Genomic DNA, 23,764 nt, shown 5'->3' with positions numbered 1-23,764 from the left:
AATACTTTTTATTTCAGTAGCAAAACAGACATCCACAAGCACCCGCTATATAACACGCCTTGAATCAACATGCGGTCACAATCTTGTCACAAACTCTAGGCCACCACCATGCTGATGAGGTGATGCAACATGAGATCCTTTGAAAGAAAACTTACAACAATGAGAAGAAATATCTTTGACAATCTTACTTGTACAATACCATACCTTCTCTGAAATATTAACATGCCCTTACATAAACCAAGAGCTGTCACTGAATTTTTGTGTGTGTGTGTTTGTATTTGGAACATCCCATCCATCACCCACAACCACACACACGATGCCCACGCCAAAATAAAAAAAGCATTCAAACCCCCCATTGACATTTTTACTACCATCCTTCACTCATAAACCCCAGACATGTCACATTCTTTCAAAATCCATCGATACTGGGCAGCTAAAGCACATAAATATTACCTGGCAAATGGAGCTGTGGAAACATTCACCATATGCCAGCTATCTTTGTCAGTTCATTGCATCACAAACCAAGCAACTTTAGAGGTTGGAGGTTCAGAATCCAATATACTGCCCCAACCTGTGGGATACCCCCTAGCAAAAACACCGTTCTTTACGTCTGGATGCAGCTGTTCATAGAAACTCTTCCACTCCTCGAAGTATTTTAGCAAATTTACATTTGGCAACTTTTCCATCCAACCATTCTAGCTGTATAACCTGTGGCGTTTTGAGTTTCCAAAAAAAAATTCAATACTCAGGTAATTCAAATGGGCCCTCTTCCAAGCCGAAGCAGCTGCGGGAGCTGCTTGAAGCTATTTCACTACCAGTGGCTTGATAGACTGGCAGCAGCCATGTAATCTAACTGCGTGCAATGCTTCTTGTGCCAGCGTAAGGTATGTGGGCTGGCTTTCATCTCAACGACTTCTGAAAAAGTGCAAAACATCTCAAGTGACAGATCTGAATGCTGGGATGCTGGAGACCCAGGTTCATATCCTATCTCTACCACAGAAGTTTGCTGTGGTCTTAGGTCAGCCACTTTATCTCCATCAGATACCGCTCAGATTCCCCAGAAATTTACCACACAGGAAAAAGGCTTTTCTGGAATGTGAGTAGCAATAACTGCCAATAAAGAATGGAATGTACAAAAATCATTAGGAAAATGTATAGCAATTTTTTTTTTTTTTAAATAAATGCTCAGCAGGTTGAGCCTTAGCCCTGGTGATCCCATGTGGGTGGGAAGGGTCGTCCTCCTTCCGATTCGGAGATGGAGAAGTCATCCAGAAGATCAAAATGTGACCCCCCCCCCCCTTTGAACACCTTTCAAACGGTAGCAACGTGTGCAGCCGTACACCCCCAAGATGGGCCCTGATGCTCAGCTCTGCTGATGCATCCTGCCTGACATTTCCTCCGATTCTACTTAAAACAAAATTTCTGCAGCAGAACTGACCTATTGTACTGCTACTCAAGTTCAGATTTGTATAGCAATTGATATTAATCAGACTTTTGTTATCCAAGACACAAAGGGGCGGATTTTCAGAGCCCTGCTCGCGTAAATCCGCCCAAAACCGGGCGGATTTAGGCGAGCAGGGCCCTGCGCGCCGGGAAGCCTATTTTACATAGGCTTCCCGGCGCGCGCAGAGCCCCGGGACTCGCGTAAGTCCCGGGGTTCTCCGAGGGGGGCGTGTCGGGGGGCGGGCCCGGTCATCGCGGCGTTTAGGGGGCATGTCGGCAGCGTTTTGGGGGCGGGTACGGGGGCATGGCTACGGCCCGGGGCGGTCCGGGGGCGTGGCCGCGCCCTCCGTACCCGCCCCCAGGTCGCGTCCCGGCGCGCAGGAGGCCCACTGGCGCGCGGGGATTTACGCCTCCCTCTGGGAGGCGTAAATCCCCCAACAAAGGTAAGGGGGGGGTGTAGACAGGGCCGGGCGGGTGGGTTAGGTAGAGGAAGGGAGGGGAAGGTGAGGGGAGGGCGTTAGAGGATTCCCTCCAAGGCCGCTCCGATTTCGGAGCGGCCTTGGAGGGAACGGGGGTAGGCTGTGCGGCTCGGCGTGCGCAGGCTATACAAAATCCATAGCCTTGCGCGCGCCGATCCAGGTTTTTAGCAGATACGCGCAGCTCCGCACGTATCTACTAAAATCCAGCGTACTTTTGTTTGCGCCTGGAGCGCAAACAAAAGTAGGCTATTCGTGCTCCTTTTAAAATCCGCCCCAATATTCCTTAGTTTTGATCTCCTTATAAAAACATTAGTAAATATTCCAGCAAAGGCCAGAACCAACCTGTCCTCATCTCCTGAATCATCTCTTGTGCTCAAACACCTGCAGAACCTGCCAGTAACAGCTTTGCTATTACAAACGTCAGTGAGAAGCACGTCAAGCCACAGTAACCTCCTTGCTGCCACCGCGGAGAACATCACTCGAGAATAGGTTCTCAGCAGATCAAACAGAGCATCCGCCGTATGGGAAACAGCTGCTTCCAGGCAGTCTGCCTGTTCGGCCTCCTCCGGTGGCAGCTCCTGTGCAGTAAGCAGTTGCTGAATCCAGCGAAGGGTGGCTCTCTGCATAAAACTACTGCAGACCGCCGCCCTCACCCCGCAAGCCAACACTTCAAAGATCCTTTTAAGAACTATCTCGAGCTTTCTGTCTTGAAGATCTTTCAGGGCAGTGCCGCTCGTCACTGGAATGGTGGTGTGTTTGGCAATAGCCGCCATGGCGGAATCTACTTTAGGAATCTTAAGAAGGTCCAAATACTCGTCCGGAAGCGGATAGAGCTTTTCCATTGCTCTGCTAACGCGAAGAGTGGCTTCCGGAACATCCCACTCTCGAGTCATGAGCTGCAAGAGGCTTGGGTGGAATGGAAAGGATTGAGGGAGAGCGCGAAGACCGGATAAGACCGGATCTCCCAGGTATCGATCCGTCCTGGACTGTGGAACTGGTAAATCCAGCTCCGTCAAAACATGTGGAATGAGAGGATCCAGCTCCTCCCTCTTAAACAAGCGAAGCACCCGTGGATCATCCCCTTCCACCGGCGCGGCGGAATCCACGTCATCGCCTAGGTGATCGCCCAGATCTTGAAGGGGGTCCAGGGGCGCGGGGTCAGCCAACAGATCTGGCAGTGGCTCTTGGTCAGGGACTGCCGAGGCAATGGAGCCTCCAGAGGGTCAGACCAGGGTCTCTTTGATGGCTGAGGTAGCTGTAAATTATCAGCCTCTGCCTCCATGTAAACTTTGTGCAAAAGCAGCACAAATTGAGAGGAAAAAGGGTGCTGCCGCTTTAAGGCCCCCTCCCCATTGGTGCAGAGGAAGGGGGAGGAGGCAGAGGTTCAGATACATCATCGGGGGGGGGGGGCGGTACCAGGCTTAAACACGGAGGAGGAGGGAAGTCTCCTCCCCTGGAGCCCTAACTATCCTCTGCGGGGAAATTATTCAAAATGGCCACCATTCCCGCGCTTCACGGGAACGGGACCGACTGACCGGGCACCTCAAGCCCCCGTTTTGCCGCCCCCCGCGGTCGTGGGATAGAACTGCTGCCTGGCAGAGGCAGCCGAGGAGGGCCCTCGCCCCCCGGCAAGCAGCGGGAGCACAATCTGTCGCGGGAGAGTCGGGCAGCTGACTCTCCACATGAGGAACACTGCACTCCTTGCGGCATGGCAAACAGCCCCGCGAAAAATAAACTGCCCGGGTAGGAGTCCACCCCTTCTGGAGGCCTAGGAAAGAAGCAGGCTCTCTCGTTATTTATTTTAGTTTCTTTTTTTTTTTTTTTTTAAACGAGCAGGGGAATGGAGATGTCCCTGAATGCAGAGGGATGAAACTTCTCTGCCACGTAGGGGAGAGGGACCGGCCCACCGGTAAATCTCCCCTACTCACCAGGCTGCCACTGGCTCTCCAGGTAAGTACGCTGAAAGCCCCACGGCTCAGCTATGCCTGCATTGAGAGGGAACAGTCTACTGTGAGCAAGAAGGATAATCCAAACTCCTAACACCAAGTCCCCCCTTTTGTTTTTGTATATATACTCACTAAGCTGTTGATCTAGTCATTAGGCCACATAAATATAAAGATTCAATAAAAATTAATTTAGTAAGACCAGGACCGCAGATGGCACACTGGGTTATCTGGGGTGCCTTTTCAGTTTGTTCTCTGACTCCACCTGCTGGAAGGGAGGCAGAACCCAACTGTCTGGACTGATCCGGGTACGTACAGGGAATGCCTCTGTATCGCTCCATGGTGAGACCGCACCTTGAGTACTGTGTACAATTCTGGTTGCCACATTTCAAAAAAAATATAGTTGCATTAGAGAAAGTACAGAGAAGGGCGACCAAAATGATAAAGGGCATGGAACAGCTCCCTAATGAGGAAAGGTTAAAGAGGTAAGGGCTGTTCAGCTTGGAGAAGAGACATCTGAGGGGGGATATGACAGATGTTTAAGATCATGAGAGGTCTAGAACGGGTAAATGTGAATCAGTTATTTACTCTTTCGGATAATACAAGGACTAGGGGGCACTCCATGAAGTTAGCAAGTAGCACGTTTAAAACAAATCGGAGAAACTTCTCTCACTCAACGCAGAATTAACCTCTGGAATTCGTTGCCAGAGGATGTGGTTAGTGCAGTTAGTGTAGCTGGGTTTAAAAAAGGTTTGGATAAGTTCCTGCAGGAGAAGTCCATAAACTGCTATTAATCAATAGGGAATAGCCACTGCTTGTTGCCAGCAATAGTAGAATGGATCTATTTAATGTTTGGTTACTTGCCAGGAACTTCTGACTTGGATTGGCCACTGTTGGACACAGGATTCTGGGCTTGATGGACCCTTGGTCTGACCCAGTATGGCATATCTTATGTTCTTTTGTGATAGTCCTTAAATAATTCCTGTTCAGAAATACTACTAAAAATGGAACGTTAACAGACATTTCATTGGCGAGTAAAGATCTAGCAAACTAATTCTTCCTGATTTAATCCTATTATCATTTACCACTGAGGCCTTGAAAAAATCCAACTCCCCTAGCTTTTGCTCCAAATTTGCATTACCGTGTTTCTCCGATAAGACAGGTTTTATATTCTTTTTTTATCTCCGAAAAAATGGCTAGGGCTTATTTTCAGGGATGTCTTATTTTTGGGGAAACACGGTACTAGGTATCATATGGCCGACCGGGCTGATTTTATTTCAGCTCTCCCCCCCCCCCCCCCCCCCCCCCCCCCCGAAAGTGATACCCGAAACCCGGCCCAACCCTTCAAATTTGATTAATTACAATAGGGCTGTAAAAAAAAAAGAAAAGAAAAGAAAAACCCAAACCCACCCTAACCCTTCAAATTTACTTCATTGCACCCTCCCCCAAGACTTACCGAACGTCCCTGTGGGGGGGGGGTGGGGGGCAGACGGGGGGGTTGTAAAAACAACCCCCCCCCAACCCTTCAATTTGACTTCATTACACCCCTCCGACCCCCCCCCCCAAAACTTGCAGAAATTGCCTGGCAGTCCAGCGGGGGTCCTGGGAGCGATCTCCCGCTCTCGGCTGTCGGCTGCCAGTAATCAAAATGGCGCAGATGGCCCTTTGCCCTTTCCATGTGACAAGGTATCCGTGCCATTGGCCGGCCTCTGTCACATGTTAGGAGCAATGAAGTAAAATTCAAGGGTTGGGGGTGGGGTTCTTTTTACAACCCCCCGTCTGCCCCCCCCCCACCCCCCAGGTTTCGGGTCCCCCCTAGGGACCTTCGGTAAGTCTTGGGGGGGGGGGGGGAGGAGGGCAAGTCTTGAAGTGGAACCGCGCGTCCACTTAAAAGCTAGGGCTTATATTTCAAGCCCTACTCCAAAAATCCTTAAAATCAAGCTAGGGCTTATTTTCAGGGTAGGGTTTATTATCGGGGAAACACGGTAGAAATAGCCAGAGAGCCTCAAATTGCATTCAGTTTTAACTCTCAAGCCTGGTAGATTGGTACAGAAACAGCCCCAATTGTCTTAAAAATAAGTTCTAAATGCAGCTCGATATTCTACACCTTCCAGGCTCCAGCAGGAAGATCTCTTTAGCACAGTGGAAATATCGAGAAGGGCATGAGCAGTAAATTTGAGCAATTAACATCATGTGCAGCACACCCTGGCTTAAGAGTGAGGTTCATTCCTGTCATTTGGAGATACTAACCTGAGAGAGAACCAGGGTTAAAAAAAAAAAAAGTCTCCCAGGACTTACCAACCAAGGAAAGAAACGCACTTCACCATGTACTTCCAAATCCTACCCCCAATAATTTGCTTGGGGGAATGCATAGCTCCTCTGGCAAGTGCCCCCTCCCCCCACGTAGTCTTCTCACATCTTCCCATTGCTCCCCCACCACCTGAGCAGGCCTCTCTTCCCTCTCCTGGACCCCAAGAGAACACCTCAGCCACCAAATAAATTCACTCACCCCAAGCAACTGGGCGGATAAAGTCTAGGAAAAATCTGGGTGCAATTATTGCAGATTCTCTGCAATTAACTAGTCAGAGGAACTCAAGTCAGAGCCAGATACCGACGATCATTCAGAAGGGTGGGCAAGGGGAATCCTCAAGCATAACAGGAGACAAATACTGTAACTCTCTCATTGGGATTGTTTTGGATACAGAGAGTTGTCTGATTATCAACACAAGGATTAAGCACCAAGCTGTTCTCGCAGTCTGCCGTAACAGCTTTTATTGGAGAGCATGTCCCCTGGAACCTGTCAAAGCCAGCATTTTCTTTTTCCTGCTCACATGAAGATCTGCTGCTGCTAAGCGTTGCCAGCTGGCTCCATTTATTCCAGGCAGGCCAATCCAATCCCGATTTTAGCCCACCGAATGCATAGGATTGCAGTCCTGCTTTTCTTAGGGAAATCACCACCACAATGCCACCGATGCCATGGGCTAAAAAGGTAGGACTGGCTCAGTCTGTCCTGAACAAATACAGCCAGAGGCCGAGCCTAGCCGGTGCCTGCTTCATTTGCTCCTGAGTCTTTGATCCCCAAAAGGACCAAAAGATAGTGCGCCGTGTTCAAAGCAAGAGCGCAGCAGTCTGAACCCAGGACAAACGCCCACCCTCTTCCCCTCAAGTGCCTGGGCTGCTAAATCTGATTCCTCTCGCATAGAAGTTGTTGCTGTGAAAGAGAGTTTGTTCTTTTTCACTTTTGAACAAGGTTTTTGGAAAATGATCCATTTTTACAAATTAACTGAAAACAGAGCAGAAAATACAGAAATCTCTCAGGTTATGATTAATCCTATGTTGATTCTCCTCCTCAGGCCTACATAAAAGTTAAACCAGGATAGCTCCTTCTCACATCATTTACCAGTTTATGGTACAAGATCATTCAGGATCTGAGAGTAGTAAATATTTTTTCTGAAGCATATCCAAATAGGCAAAAAAATGTAAAGCTATCGCTGTACACTCGTTCCTCTAATTATAAACTTTTCTCTACACCTTGTCTGGTCAAGCTTCCAGTTCTACCGAAAGCCTACCTTGGTAAATGACATTTCTGGTCAAGGAATGGCCAACAGAACCATCGCTCCATGCAACTCATCCATGATTTACTCACTTAAAAGAAAATGTTCCACGGTCACACCGTCCGAACATGGAAACTTACAACCGACAACGCCTGGTAGAAAACCGTATTAAAACTAAATCCAGAAGAGACGGAACAAACTCAAACAATCCAGGCCCATTTTTATATAGTAGGATGAACTTATGACCTGTTACACCTACTGAGATTTATGCAGATTGGCAGAATACAAATTACGTTCAATAAATAAATAAATAAATGCCTAATACTGGGTGCTCATGTGAAAACAGGAGCATAAAACGAACGCAGACAGCTAATGGTTTCCAGATTATCTTTACCACAAAGCAAGAAGTTATTCAGGTTTTAAGAAAGCACTGGAGAGGCTTGTGAAGTAACATGCCACCGCCAAGTCCTTTCCTGGGAACAATTCATAAAACAGAACAGGCAGCCTTGTCCCAAACTTGATTCCTATTCTTACCTCTTTTACCAAGAGATGAGCCAGCGAACACACAACCCGTTGAAGTCTCAGCAATAATACTAGGAAAAAAAAAACAAACATTTCAGAGAATTTGAAATGAAGTTGGCCATAGAGGCAAAAACTCATAATAAAAACTTTTTAAAATATATACAAAGCAAGAAACCTGTGAGGGAGTCGGTTGGACCATTAGATGACAGAGGGGTTAAAGGGGCTCTTAGGGAAGATAAGGCCATTGCAGAAAGACTAAATGAATTCTTTGCCTCCGTGTTTACTAATGAGGATGTTGGGGAGATACCAGTTCCGGAGATGGTTTTCAGGGGTGATGAGTCAGATGAACTGAACGAAATCACTGTGAACCTGGAAGATGTAGTAGGCCAGATTGACAAACTAAAGAGTAGCAAGTCACCTGGACCGGATGGTATGCATCCTAGGGTCTGAAGGAACTCAAAAATGAAATTTCTGATCTATTAGTTAAAATTTGTAACCTATCATTAAAATCATCCATTGTATCTGAAGACTGGAGGGTGGCCAATGTAACCCCAATATTTAAAAAAGGATCCAGGGGTGATCCGGGTAACTATAGACCAGTGAGCCTGACTTCAGTGCCAGGAAAAATATTAGAAACTATTCTCAAGATCAAAATCATAGAGCATATAGAAAGACATGATTTAATGGGACACAGTCAACAAGGATTTACCCAAGGGAAGTCTTGCCTAACAAATCTGTTTCATTTTTTTGAAGGGGTTAATAAACATGTGGATAAAGGTGAACCGGTAGAGGTAGTGTATTTGGATTTTCAGAAGGCATTTGACAAAGTCCCTCATGAGAGGCTTCTAAGAAAACTAAAAAGTCATTGGATAGGAGGTGATGTCCTTTTGTGGATTACAAACTGGTTAAAAGACAGGAAACCGAGAGTAGGATTAAATGGTCAATTTTCTCAGTGGAAAAGGGTAAACAGTGGAGTGCCTCAGGGATCTGTACTTGGACCGGTGCTTTTCAATATATATATAAATGATCTGGAAAGGAATACAATGAGTGAGGTTATCAAATTTGCGGATGATACAAAATTATTCAGAGTAGTTAAATCACAAGCGGACATTACAGGAGGACCTTGCAAGACTGGAAGATTGGGCATCCAAATGGCAGATGAAATTTAATGTGGACAAGTGCAAGGTGTTGCATATAGGGAAAAATAACCCTTGCTGTAGTTACACAATGTTAGGTTCTATCTTAGGTGCTTCCACCCAGGAAAAAGATCTAGGCATCATAGTGGATAATACTTTAAAATCGTCGGCTCAGTGTGCTGCAGCAGTCAAAAAAGCAAATAGAATGTTAAGAATTATTAGGAAGGGAATGGTTAATAAAATGGAAAATGTCATAATGCCTCTATATCACTCCATGGTGAGACCGCACCTTGAATACTGTGTACAATTCTGGTCGCCGCATTTCAAAAAAGATATAGTTGCGATGGAGAAGGTACAGAGAAGGGCAACCAAAATGATAAAGGGGATGGAACAGCTCCCCTATGAGGAAAGGCTGAAGAGGTTAGGGCTGTTCAGCTTGGAGAAGAGACGGCTGAGGGGGGATATGATAGAGATCTTTAAGATCATGAGAGGTCTTGAACGAGTAGATGTGACTCGGTTATTTTCACTTTCGAATAATAGAAGGACTAGGGGGTATTCCATGAAGTTAGCAAGTAGCACATTTAAGACTAATCGGAGAAAATTCTTTTTCACTCAACGCACAATAAAGCTCTGGAATTTGTTGCCAGAGGATGTGGTTAGTGTAGTTAGTGTAGCTGGGTTCAAAAAAGGTTTGGATAAGTTCCTGGAGGAGAAGTCCATTAATGGCTATTAATCAAGTTTACTTAGGGAATAGCCACTGCTATTAATTGCATCAGTAGCATGGGATCTTCTTAGTGTTTGGGTAAATGCCAGATTCTTGTGGCCTGGTTTTGGCCTCTGTTGGAAACAGGATACTGGGAAATTGCCATGCTGGGTCAGACCCTTGGTCTGACCCAGCATGGCAATTTCTTATGTTAACCATCAAGTCAGTTTCTATGGGCATGTTAGGTCTGCAGATCACAGTAGATGCTTTGCACCAGCAACTACTACTTTGCATTTAGTTAGGAAAGTTTATCCAGCTTCAGCACACAATCATCAACATTTGATTGCTGTCCTTTTTAAACGCTGCACTATTTGTCTACCTGCTCGTGTGAGCGCTGCGTGATTTACCATCCCATGCCTGCTTTAATGGTTTGGTACAATGTGGCATACGTGTAACCACCCAAGCCTCAAGTAGGCTGAGAGGCACGGCACACATGACTGCCTTCATTACTACACCGTATAAAAACAAAAAGGAACCATGCACCTCAAAAATAGGATCACAATGAATAATTCGGATTCACCTTTTATGAAACTATACCATTACTTTAGACTTCAACATGTACTATTAATTTTAAAAGTATTCAGCGTGCTTAATTTTGTATAAGACTTCCAACCATGGCATCCTGTTTGCTGTATACATTCCTTTCAAAGGATCCCAGCCCTACCACATGATCCAATTAGAAAGAACGAACGAAAATGTTGGCCCAGCCACTCTGCCCATCTGTACTCGTCTATTATGCCATCAGAGGTCTTTACTTGATCTGTGGTCTTCTCCCTCCATTACTCTGCTCCCTTTACGTCTCTCATATGCAAGCTTGAATTCTGCCACTATTCCGGCTTCTATAATCTCCATTTCAGGTCTGAATCTAGTGTCCACCTCTCTCTCTCAGTAAAAAAAAAAACCCAAAAAAAACCCAGAACCCAACAAGTTTGCTAAACCTGTAAAAAGGGTTCTCTGTAGACAGCAGAATGAATTAGCCGTAACACGTGGGTGATGTTCTCCCAACAGCACAGACACAGACCCACCTCTCAGTAAAATAAACTTCACTGGGAACGTGCTCTCTTCCAGAGGTTACGTTTTAGCAAGGCAGTCTCCAGGGAGGCAGGCGGGGGCGAGATATGGCAGATTCATCCTGACGAGCAAGCGTGAATCAGCCATAAGGATAGATAGCGGAAGCGCTTGTTTAAAGACAAGCTGACCCCAGAGCCATCAAATTTATTTATTTATTTATTTTTAGATTTTTATATACCGGTGTTCCTGTATTAAAATACAGATCACATCGGTTTACATTGAAACATAAAAATTACGCCAAGAGGCGGTACATATAACAAGGTTATAGAACTTGGAAAACATGGAAAACAGGTTCGAAAAATAACATTGAGAAAATTGTATAGTCTCTTTGAGAAACCAAATCATAAAAAAATCAAACAAAACGAAGGCCACGGCACTCTGCATCAATACTGAGAAGTAATACCCGGGCAATAGGTGTGCTCCTACTCAGAAGCAGGCGAAGTTAAACCAAGGCATGAGTTCACGTTAACGTCTTTTAAATGTTTTACGCTGTATTTTATGCTTGTCGTTACGATGCCCTATTTTGTACCCTGCTTAGCATTCAACTTTTCAAAATAAGCGGTATACAAGCACCTTTAAATAAAGAGATTCAATATTTTCAGCACTAAAAACAGAGGTATTACAAGCCCTTCTGACCACAACCACACACAAACTGGGCTTCACCAATACATGTAAATATTACATTCACAAAAAAAGCTCAATATGCATAAAAGCTCTCATAAATGTAAAGAGCGGGACTAAAAGACCTCAGAAATGAGGCAAAGGAAATTCCCTTTTCTTTAATCATAAGGGCTCACTTTGAATAAAAGCCTTGGTTTTCTGAGAGCACGAGTGCTTGGCTTTTTCCCAATATCTTCTCAATACAGCGACTGAATTTGTGGACAGGAGATTCTACCGAGCAGCCAGGAGTGGGCAAGCAGCGCCGCAGCGCGCAAGCTCCGGCAATCAGAGACCGTAATTTTACCGTCAGCTTTTCACATCGCCAGCAAAATACCTGCACTCGTTTCCAAAACTAACAAAAAAAGACCCACGTCAGTCTTCAGATACGCAGCTTCTTGTGAATGTATAATCTCCAAGCTGTAAGATAAGCCATCCTGGGCCATCCTTCCTGAGGATTAACCTGAAGAAGCGGCAGTTTGAGAAGATGCCAGTCAGGTTTGTAAGCAGGTTGCTCCTCTGCTCTTAAACCACTCTGTATTTTATTATTTCTTTAATCAATATTTAATCTTTAGATGTGCGATAGTGTTATTTATATAAGATGCAAGATGGAGGTGGTTTGTGTTATTTGGGGGGGAGGGGGAGGGAAGGGGGATTCACCAGAAAATTAAATAAGTGAATTATAAGAAATATACACTTGGCTCTGTATTGCCTGGCCTTTGGCGACCGGGAACACGTCAGCACATTCAGTAATAAAAAAAGGTTCCTCTCACATTAAGCCGCTGCCATTGCCGACAGCTGTCTCTTTTGGCTCCTGAACGGCCTGGATGTTCACATACAGGTCCTTGATATCTTTCCTGATGCACTTCACTGCTGCCGTGCCCATGTCTTTTGCCATCTGGTTTGGTAACAAACAAAAAAAAAAAAACCCCAGTCAAATCACATTAAACAACATTTCCAGAGGGCACCTACCTTAAGTCTGCAGTCGCGGCTCCCAATCTCCTGGCCCTTGCTGCAGAATCAGCTGGTATTGGCCAAACTGCCGTGGGAGACGTGGCTCCTCGTCCGGCCCAGGAGAGAAGCAGTACTGGTGGCAATGGGATGGCGCAATGCTTCCTCAATCCAAACTCACTCACCCTCCCATGTCAGGGACAGAAAGAGCGTGATGGCCTGAGGTGCTCCAAGGCCACGGTCCTCGTCCTATGCCCCGACACAGAAGGTGTCTGAGGTGAGAAACGAAGGAGCAAACAGATGGGCCGGGAAAGAGTGCCAGGAGAAAGCAAGTCAGGGAGAATGAGTGAGGGATGCGGGGGTGGAGGAGAATGTGACAGAGGGATTGTAGCAGCACGGGAGAGAGAGGGCCACTGTGAGTCTGTGTGGAGCATGAATGAGGGGATCACCATGGTTGCAAACGGCGTGAAGAGGGCGTAGCATGAGAGTGAGGACTGAGGTGTGAAGGGGTGAAAGGATCTTTGGAGGAGGGAGAAGAAAAGAGGGGATGGGGTGTGATTAGGAGGTGGGAGGGACTGTGGCTTCTTTCTCCACTCACATCCCAATTTTCCCTTCCACCCCCATCCCCAATACTCCCTTTTTTCCCACCTCTCTATCCCCGATCTTCCTCCCCATTCTTGATCCCTCTTCCCTTCCCCCTATGCCTCTATCCCTTCTTCATTTCCCTCCTCTCTTCCCATTCTCAGATCCCTTCCCCTTCTTCCTCTCCAACCCCAATCACTAATTACTTTTCCTCTAGTAACGAACCAAAAATAAAAAAATGAACAGGACACACAATGTCAGAAAATGACTTTTATAAAGTAAAAAAACCCCCACAACTTAAAATTAAAAACATGCAAAAATTATGCAAATTTACCAGTTACTGCAAAATTTTGAAAAATCTACCACAAAATTTGCCGACTCTTGCCTCAGAATCTTGAAACATCTGCTGTGTGAGGCATAAGCATTTGAGGACAGGAGTCCACTTTGTCAGAGACATTTAAATAAAAGTAATGTGACTGCTGTGTTAGTGCCCCGAAGACACATAAGTAGAAAGTCCACCGTGTTTAGGAGAATTTGCACTTTAGTCTGCATTGAAAGAAGTTTGAAATCTACTTCAAGAGTGTTTACATTGGCAAAAACAAAAATGTTCTTCTCTCTCTTGGAATACTTTTAAAACCATCAAGGGCAATCTGGAGACATTTCAAGACCATCTTTGCTTTAATATATGAAAAGATCTGGAAATGCTGACCACCACCTCAGGAGTACCTCTCCTCCCTCCTTCCCATCACCCCCTCTCCATCACGGACAAGCTCCTCCCTCCCGTACAGCACCCCCTCCATCGCTGACCAGCTCCTCCCTCCATCACTGTTCCCAGAGTACCTCTCCTCCCTCCCTAACAGCACCTCTCCTCCATCACTGATTCCATTCAGAATACTTTCCCTCCATCGCTGATCCCAGAGTATCTCTCCTCCCTCCCTAACAGCACCTCCCCTCCATCACGGATCCCATTTAGAATACCTTTCCCTCCAACACTGATCCCATTCAGAGTACATTTCCTCTCTCCCTTACATGACATCCCTCCATCACTGATCCCAGAGTACCTCTCCTCTCTCCCTTACAGCACCCCCTCCATCACTGATCCCATTCAGAGTACCTCTCCTCCCTACCTAACAGCACCTCCCCTCCATCACTGATCCCATTCAGAATACCTTCCCCTCCATCACTGATCCCATTCAGAGTACCTCTCCTCCCTCCATCACTGATCGCAGAGTACCTCTCCTCTCTCCCTTACAGCACATCCCTCCATCACTGATCCCATTCAGAGTACCTCTCCTCTCTCCCTTACAGCACCCCCTCCATCACTGATCCCATTCAGAGTACCTTTCCTCTCTCCACTGACCCCATTCAGAGTACCTCTCCTCTCTCCCTTACAGCACATCCCTCCATCACTGATCCCATTCAGAGTACCTCTCCTCTCTCCCTTACAGCACCCCCTCCATCACTGATCCCATTCAGAGTACCTCTCCTCTCTCCATCACTGATCCCATTCAGAGTACCTCTCCTCTCTCCCTTACAGCACATCCCTCCATCACTGATCCCATTCAGAGTACCTCTCCTCCCTCCCTGTCAGCACATCCTTCCAACACTGATCCCATTCAGAGTACCTCTCCTCTCTCTCCCTTATAGCACCCCCTCCATCACTGATCCCATTCAGAGTACCTCTCCTCTCTCTCCCTTATAGCACCCCCTCCATCACTGATCCCATTCAGAGTACTTCTCCTCCCTCCCTTACAGCACCCTATCACTGTTCCTATTCTTTCAAAATAACAAACAAAAAAGAATACACCCTTAGTTCTACATTATTTATATAATTAGCTTGTGATCATTTTCCTTTTTTGCAGATCAAACTTCAAACTAATCTTTGCTCTGGCTTTTTCTTTCCTCACCACCACAAAATGTCCAGTGAGCTTCTTCTTAATGTAACTATTCCCTGCATGATTTGGAAAAAGTCTCTTTATACGCACACTCAGCAATCCAATCCAATCCTTTACTCTTAAGAGAAATCTGAGAGCTGGTGATATCTGGACATGGACATAGTAAATGACAGCAGATAAAGACCAAAATGGCCCATCCAGTCTGGCCAGCAGAAATGTCTCGATCCCCTTTATTATTTGCGATCAAGGTTGAACCCTTGGCAGAGGCCATAAGGAGCTCTAGAGAAACCATTGGTATTAAAGTAGGGAGGGAGAAATTTAAAATATCACTGTACACAGATATTAATGTTCAATTTTATAGACCCAGAGGCCTTTCTTCCAGCAGTAATAATGGAACTGGGGAAAATTTGGGATGGTCTCTGAATTCAAAAGTAAACATGGACAAGTCTGAAATGTTACCTATATATAATCTCAGACTATCAAAGTCTGTACTTACAGGGTCATCATTCGTTTAAATGGAGTAAAGAGAAAATACGATTTGGGGGGTGAATATTTGCTCAGAGCAGAAGGCTCTATTAAATTTAATTATAACTCCTGATTCAATCCCTATCACAGGACATAGGAAAATGGGACACATTCACCATGTTGTGGCTAGGTAAAGTAGCCGTGAGTAAAATGAATTTCCTATCCAGAATTAGTTACTTATTTCAGGCACTGCCTTGTATTATTTCTGATTTTCACCTTAAAAATCTTCAGAAGAAGATTTCTCCTTTATTTGGAAGATAAGGCCCCCAAGGCTAGCTAAGGGTGTACTGTATTGCTTCAAATCAGAGGGTGGACTAGGGGTTCCTAACTTGACAAAATACTTTGTAGCTTCCCAATTGAAAGCTATTGTGGACTACCATAATACGGTAAATAAGAAACATTGAGTAATGATCGAACAGGAAAGGATAGGATCTAAACCTATCCATTATATCTTCTGGGAAAGGAAACTTCTTGGGACAAACTGAGATCTGCTCTCTCCTTGCTTAGGGTGCACTATATGGATTTGGAATAAATGGAGGAAGAGGATTTTGGGGACGGAGGAATTTTATTTTTTGTCTCAGATTAGATATAACGCTTCTTTTCCTACAGGACAAGAGTATAGTGTATTTAGCAACTGGGAAGAGAGGTTTATATAGACATGGGCAAGTCTGGTCAGGTGGTGAAATGATTACATTTCAAGAACTTGTTGGCACTTATGATTTGAAGATACATACTTTTTGGATTATGCACAACTGTATAATTTTATGGGTTCAGGTTCAGTCAAAAAGGATCTCTTGAGAGGATGTTCTCTTTCCGAAGGGTTCTGTATCTCTGCTAATAAGGTAACAAAATTAATCGCTAAAATATATGCCATTTTGAATAAGGAGGATCCATAAACTGCCAGACATCTACAAGCCTGGGAAACAGTTTAGGTGAAAAATAGGATAAAGAGATGTGGAATACATGTTTTCAGATAATTGGTCGGAACTCCATGTCTTCACCCATGGTAGAAATTGGATATAAGATGCTGTTCCGATGGTACCTATGTCCTTTAACAGTAAAAATGTTGTATTCGTCTGGTAGTAATCAATGTTGGAGGGAATGCAAAAATATTGGTTCTTTCCTACATATCTGGTGGGGATGTTCTAAATTAGTGCAGTTTTGGGACGAATTAAGGAGCTATACTGGGGAGACGTTAGGAAGTGCCATTTCTCTGAGACCTGAAATTTGGCTATCAGGCATGCCAGATCTTAATTTAGGAAAAACTCAGCAAAGGTTGTGGTCCACTACAGCGGTAGCGGCAAGACTGATTGTTGCATCTTGGTGGAAGCGAAATGATGTACCTCCAGTTCATTTGGTGGTAACTAAACTGAAGAAAACACATTATATGGCGAAACTAACAGCCATCAGACAAGATTATCTTGAAAAGTTTCTCGAAATATGGAATCCTTTTGATTTATGAGTTAAGACAAAATATAACGATTGACTCCAGTTTCTTTACTCCCTATGAACATTATGTATTCTAGTGATGGGGCATGGAATTTTGAAAAATTATGAAAATTTGTGTATGGATGTATACATGCAGCAACAGATGTTAGATTTGTTGTTTAGTACTTGTTTTGTCGGATTTTCTTATACTCACAATAAAAGTTATTCACAAAAAAAGAAAAAATAATGAAGCTGTAAGTGGGACAATTGGGTTAAGTTTGAAAAGCAACCTCAAAAAGTGCATTTTTAGATGGGATTTAAATAAGGCAAAGAGGGCGCATTACACCAGCTCAGAAAGTCCAGTCCACAGTCAGGTGGAAAGCACAGTCAGGAGTTGGCGGTAAAGGAGAAGGGCACTGATAGGCGTGACTTGTCGGATGAGCAGAGTGCAGGAGGAGAGGTATAGCGAGAGATAAGAGAGAGGGGAGGTAGTGAGTGCTGCAGACTGAAGGCTCTTGTAGGCGAGTAAGAGAAGCTTGAACTGTATGTGGGGATGGATAAGGAGCCAATGAAGAGGGGTTATTCAGGTGTAGCGACTTTGGCGAAAGATAAGTTGTGCAGTTGAATTTAGGATAGATTGTAGTGGAGAGACATGGTTCACTGGGAGGAGCAGGTTGCGAGAGGAGATAAGAGAGTGGGATAAGGGTTCTGGTAGTGTCTTCAGAAAGGAAGGGACGGATTTCGGTGAAGTCATACAGAAAGAAATGGCATATTTTAGAGGGCTTTTGGATATGAGTAGAGAAGGAGCGAACAAGGTTACGGGTTGAAGGGACCGGGAGGATGACCGTGTTATCCACAGAAAGGGAGAAATATAAAGGATCTTTTGTTTATTCCCTGCCTATTTTGAATTCTGTTAGTTTGTCTCCACCACCTCCTCCACTACCCTATCTGTGAAAAAGCATTTTCTGATCTTGTTCTCAAGGCTCCTTCATATCATGACCCCTAAGCTCTACAGCCTATTAAGAGTTTAGGTATTTGGATTGATCCTACTTTATCTTTCAAACCCCAAATAAAATCGTTGATTAGATCAGGTTTTTTTAAACTTCGGTTATTAAGTGGTCTTCGGCATTTGCTATATGACAAAGATTTTTTAATGGTCGTTCATGCCATTATTTTCCCACATATCGACTATTGTAATGGGTTATATATTGGGTTGCCAAAATATATACTTCAATCAGTACAACTTTTATTAAATACTGCTGCTAGGTTGGTTACTCATACTGCACGCCATGATCATATTTCACCAATTCTTTGTAGACTTAATTGGCTCCCATTGCATCAACGAATATTATTTAAAATAGGGATGTTGGTTTACAAACTACATTTGTCTGAGTTTTCATTTTGGTTTAACGCTTTGTTACGGACATATAATCCTGTCCGAACTTTGAGATCTTCCCAACTTAACATGTTAGCCATTCCCTCAGTTCGTCAAGCTCGACTACTTTGTACTAGGGAAACATCTTTTTCTATAGTAGCACCCACCGTATGGAATCTTTTTCCAGTTGACCTGAAATCTCTTGATGACATTAAAAAATTCAAAAAACACAAAACAAAACAAAGAGCAATTCTGTAATTGGAATTGGGTTATTTATGCCTTGATCGGTAAAAAGAAGGATATCTTATAAAAATTAAAAATTGCAAAAGAAAAAAGAAAAATAGAAATAAGAAAGAATCAACACGCATACAAATTGATGTGCTATTGAATACCGGATGGTATGTGTTTCCATATACACAGGCTGCAGATGATTGAAAAGACCGGACGGCTCAGTGAGGTTTTCCTGAGCACGTTGACTTTGGCTTGCTGATGCAGTCCTGTTTCTCAATAATTTTTTGATGTGTTTATGGCACTATGAATATGAATTGTTGAACACATTATTTGGGCAAATGGTATATGACAAGATATAAATTAATTGGCGATACCTTTTGTATTGACGAACATTAAAAAATTCAAAACAGCTTTGAAGGAACATCTGCTTCATCTTGCATTTAATGGTAAATAAACAGTATGAATATTATCATTCTGTTTTCACTGTAAAAATGATGTACTAACATTGTGATTTTTAATGGTAAAATTGCAGAATTGTTTTAATATCATATGCACCAATAACATCTGGTATTACTATTTTGGTTTCTGTGAAACTAACATTTTTGTTTTTACTGTATGTTTTTTTGCTTTAATATGTATGTATTTTTGTATATCGCCTAGGCCTTTTTAAGTGTTAGGCGATTAATAAATTTTAATAAATACAAATACTTCCTTCCAAATGAAGCATCGGACATCACTCCTACAACTTCCAACACTGAACTGAGGGGGAAGGGACAAGAACAGATTATACCTCTGGTTTTACTGAAGCAAATTTAAAGGCTAATACTCTTAAACTGAAAAAGAATAACCACAAAACTTCCTACATTCTGGCTTGGGTCTGTAGCATTTTGATCATTTTGAAAGGGGTTTTTTCACGAAGTACAAAGAAACAAACAAACAGGAAAGGGGAGCAGGCTCTGTTTCCCAGAACCTCCAACTGCCAAGATACATTTCCGAAGATAGGCCAGGGAGGGGCCTGAGGTGGCAGAGGGAAAACAAAACAAGAACCGGAGACACCACTTTTTTTGGTGTCGTTAAAGAGACAGTTGCATGGAATCATCCATCGGCAAGATTCCATCTGGTGAGAAAAACTGAGAAACACCCCACACCCCCCCCCACTGTACTATAGCAAGAGGGACTTAATGGGTCTGTGCGGCGTAAAAACCCTCGCACCAGCTTTACTGAATCACAAGGTATGAAATTTACAGTATTTACAGTATCCCCTGGCACAGCGCCACCCAAAACGGAGGCGTGCATTATCCAGGGGATGAGTTATCCAAGACAGAGCAGCAGCAAAGCCCAGGAAATGTCAGGGAAAAACAGATCTTAGACGTGCTGACCAACATACATGAAATATAGAAATACAAAGCAGGGCTTCTCTTCCTATAAAGCCCACCATGTCAGTTATAACATCACGACCAGGAACACTGCCTATATTTAGGAACAGTCATTTTTGGTTTTTATTTTTCCAAGAATTTATCAGGGTTTATTATGACAAGAACAAAATCAGGAGAAAATTAGTGGGAAAATGTGACTTTTTCTGGGTAAACAGAGTTGATTTTGATGCACAGAAGCCAGTACAATAAAACAATATTAAGCAGATTTTCCCCACTCATCCTCTCAGCTGCATTTCTATCTCTACTCCCATCCCCTAGCATGTGCCTTTCTCTCCCCACACCCTTGAGAAATTCTCTCTTCTCTACCCCTTCATTGCAGCAGCTTTCCTCCTTACTAGTGGTGGCTCCGGACTTCTTCCGTCTCCTTCGGCAGCTTTGCTTGCTAAGGCTCTGCAGCGCTGCACTTCTGCTTTTGTGCAAGGCCAGGAAGCCTGGTAGGCATGGCCTGTTTCCAATGCTGCATTGGTGGCACCAAACAGCAGTCGCTTTGGCTGGCTGGTGGGGAAGGGGAGGCAGATGCTGGCTCTCCGGTGCTACATCAGCATCACCGGAGAGCGAGCGCTTTCGCTAGTGGGGTCGGGACTTTAAATGCTGTACCTGCTTTGGCTCACACTGGCTGGAGGTCTTGAGACAACTCACCTACAGCTCTGGAGCTGCTCTTTAATCAGTCTAAAATTAAGGTGAAAATCAGTTTAAATCGATTATCACTTTCGGAAAAATCCAGGAATATATGGGTGAAAAATCGATTTAAACTGAAAAGAAAGGACCTTACCTATATTGTACAGCAATAATACACAAAACTAACATTTATTTTGCCTTTCCAGGAAAAAATGATTTAAAGACAGACATCAGTGGAGTGAAATCTTCTGTACAGAGTAAACTGCAGCCCTTACCTTCCTGTGGAATATTTTCCAGAGCTTTTAGCTGAGTATTAGACTTCAATCAATGCAGCCACACTTACTTTATATGGTAGGATCCCAGCAACAAATGCTCTTCCATAGATCTTGGTCACAGTGCCTTTCTCTGTTAAGTCTATTGGGCTCAGCTGTTTAACTGGTGACATTCGGATGAGGACCTCCCCACCACCCCGAGGATAGTAGCCTCTGCAAACACCAAAAGTGATCATCAGATATGACAGATCCCCACCAGGCAGCTTCCTGATGTAATGGCTTCACTAGGGAGGGAGAACACAGTGCACTCTCCCACCCATAAGTTAGGTCATACTCTAGACTTTAATTTTACTAAACACTTTATCATCTAGTTATTCCCTTAACTTTTGTTCTGAGATGGTTCCTTGGCCGGATCACCATTTATTGTCATTTTTCTATCCTGCCAATGATGAAAATACTTCCAATTCTTTTTCTATTCAGTATTTTGAGAAAAGACGACACAGAGATTGATCAGCTGAGAGACTTACCAATACCAGCTCTTTGTGAATTAAACTCCCAGAATGTATATGAAGCTGTCAGTCTGTGGTAGTCTACTCTAATAATTGGCTCCTATATGGCAGTTTAAGCCTCATTGCATGAAAATGCATCTTAGCATTTCAACAAGCTTCGCAACTCTAGGCGTTTACTACACAGATCGGAACGTCATGGCAGCAGCATCGCATGCCAAATTCTCTTGCAGCCTATAGATATCAGTTGGAGCTATAGAGAGTGATGAATGAGAGTAAACAATCCTACTATGCTCCACATCTTCAAAATCAGTAGGAAATAAATTTGTTGAATGGTTGACCTCTCCATCAAATGAGTAAAGAGCAAATAATTATCTTATTCTAACACTATTACACTGTAATTACTGTGTCATTTTTTTACAATAAGATTGCCAAGATTTGTGCAAACTTCTCTGGGCCCTCTACTTGGTTGACAAATCTCCCTTAAAAAATATCCAAAAATTAGAACAAGTTTGCCTTGGTTTCATAGACTGAAATCAGATTATTTCTAAATTGAACTCTATCTTGTCAACTAAATCAATGTGTCATGGTAGTATTAAAGGCTCTGAAAGATATTTGCCCTGTGATTACTTTGATCATGAATCTGTCACTTACAGAAGGGAAACTTAACACTGTTGTTGAAAGCAAGCCTCTATTAAGACTACCATTTAAAAAACAAAACAAAAAATAGGCCTGGATGCAACTGAGCTTTCAAATTATTGCCCAATTTTTTCTCTGCCTTTTCTTTCAAAGGTTACTGAATCTTGTCTTGAACCAACTAAAGTCATTCAAGACCATGAAATTTTGGAACAGTTTTAGTTTGGGTTCCATAAGGCCTTAAGTACAGCGATCAAATTAATTTCAAGTTTAGATGCTTTCAGAAGGGGCTTTGCTAATGGGCAAAGTTTTGTGTTTCTCTTACTGGATATCTCTCTGCCACCTTTGACATACTAGACCATCAGATATTGCTTTTTCGTTTAAGTGAGCGTGGTATCTCTGGTGCAGTCCTTGAGTGGTTTAGATCTTAATTGCTTGAACGATCTCAACAGGTCAGAATTGGCACACGTACTTCAGATTGGCAGATTCTATCAACAGGAGCACCTCAGGGGTCTGCATCATTAGCCACAATGTTCAATCTCCACATGGCTCCCATTTTTAAGCTGCTCGCAAGGCTGTCCTCTGGATACCATCGCCTCATCATCCTACCCATTGACTTGGCTCATCACAACATCAAGAATATCCCTCCACTTTCCCTAGCCTCTCGAAAGAAGATCTTTTCCATTGCAGGCCCTGCTCTCTGGAATAGCCTTCCAGCAGCTAATAGGGCAGAGAGTGATCTGCCAAGCTTTAGGAAAATTTTAATGACATGGCTCTTTTCTGTAGCCTTCCCAAACTAAGTATTTCGACCTGTTTTGTGTTAACTAGGTTTCTAATATTTTTTGTCCAATGAACGTAATCATATCACCTCCCTTAAATAGTTTTCTTTAATACTTGCAATTAAATTCAATATAACTGTAATACATGCGATTTTTCTGTATGCTTCAAGCAAATAGTTTTTTTTAAAAAAGAAAAACATTTTTTGGAAGGAGTGGAAAGTTTCATATATTACTCTGTAACCACTACCAATAGGTAACGTGCTTATGATTTTATAATCATGAACTATCCACCACCGACCTTTTTTTTTTTTTTTTTTTAAGCATGTTCACGTGAGTTAAAAAAAACTTACAATACTATTTCAAAAAATTCCTTTAAACTGATGTTCTTTTTTATATATATGAATTTTCTAAGACAATGTAACCGCAATAGAACTGCAAACTATTCATTTGAAAAATGCGCTGTCCAACATTATTATAAGCCAACATTCATTTGATACAACAATGTTACCGTCCACCCAACGGGGCCACTTTTCAGACCACCTTGTCTTTCCTTTCTTTGTCGTAAACTTCACCATTGATTTATAGCACTAATTTTCACCATCTCGAAATTCTGCTCCCATGCAAGCTTTAAACGCATTAAGTCCGCATCAACATCGCTGACTTTCTTATACACACAGGCGTCCTTTTAAATTCTCCAATCACAAATCCTATCAACACCTCTCTCTAAAACATGTCATCCCATCTGTCTTACACCAACGACATCCAATCAAGGTCTTCGCTGAGTCCCAATGGTGACTGAGTTTTTAAAGTGAAAATCCAGAAAGCCTCACGGTAGTTCAAAATGTGTACATGATCACCCCCTCCCTACGTATACTTTTTGACATGGACATATCAATGCATACACCACAAACGTGGAAGTGCAAGTTGTATGTATTTTCTGAAAAACTCTATACTCAGATACT

General features: G+C 43.5%; 1 protein-coding gene across 1 annotated transcript in view; it reads right to left on the bottom strand.

The window, feature by feature from the left end:
• The window catches only part of RTCA (RNA 3'-terminal phosphate cyclase), a 72,294-nt gene that overhangs the window by 8,775 nt on the left and 39,755 nt on the right, over positions 1-23,764 (bottom strand). Inside the window, exons 6-8 of the mRNA XM_029617672.1 lie at positions 20,953-21,094; positions 12,342-12,466; positions 7,954-8,012 (exon numbers count right to left, since the gene is read on the bottom strand). Coding sequence (XP_029473532.1) covers positions 7,954-8,012; positions 12,342-12,466; positions 20,953-21,094 — 326 coding nt within the window. The remainder of the gene's footprint in view (positions 1-7,953; positions 8,013-12,341; positions 12,467-20,952; positions 21,095-23,764) is intronic.

The sequence above is a fragment of the Rhinatrema bivittatum genome, chromosome 10, assembly GCF_901001135.1.
Source record: "Rhinatrema bivittatum chromosome 10, aRhiBiv1.1, whole genome shotgun sequence".
In the NCBI taxonomy this organism is placed as follows: Eukaryota; Metazoa; Chordata; class Amphibia; order Gymnophiona; family Rhinatrematidae; genus Rhinatrema; species Rhinatrema bivittatum.
This window is presented reverse-complemented; position numbering and strand designations above follow the sequence as displayed.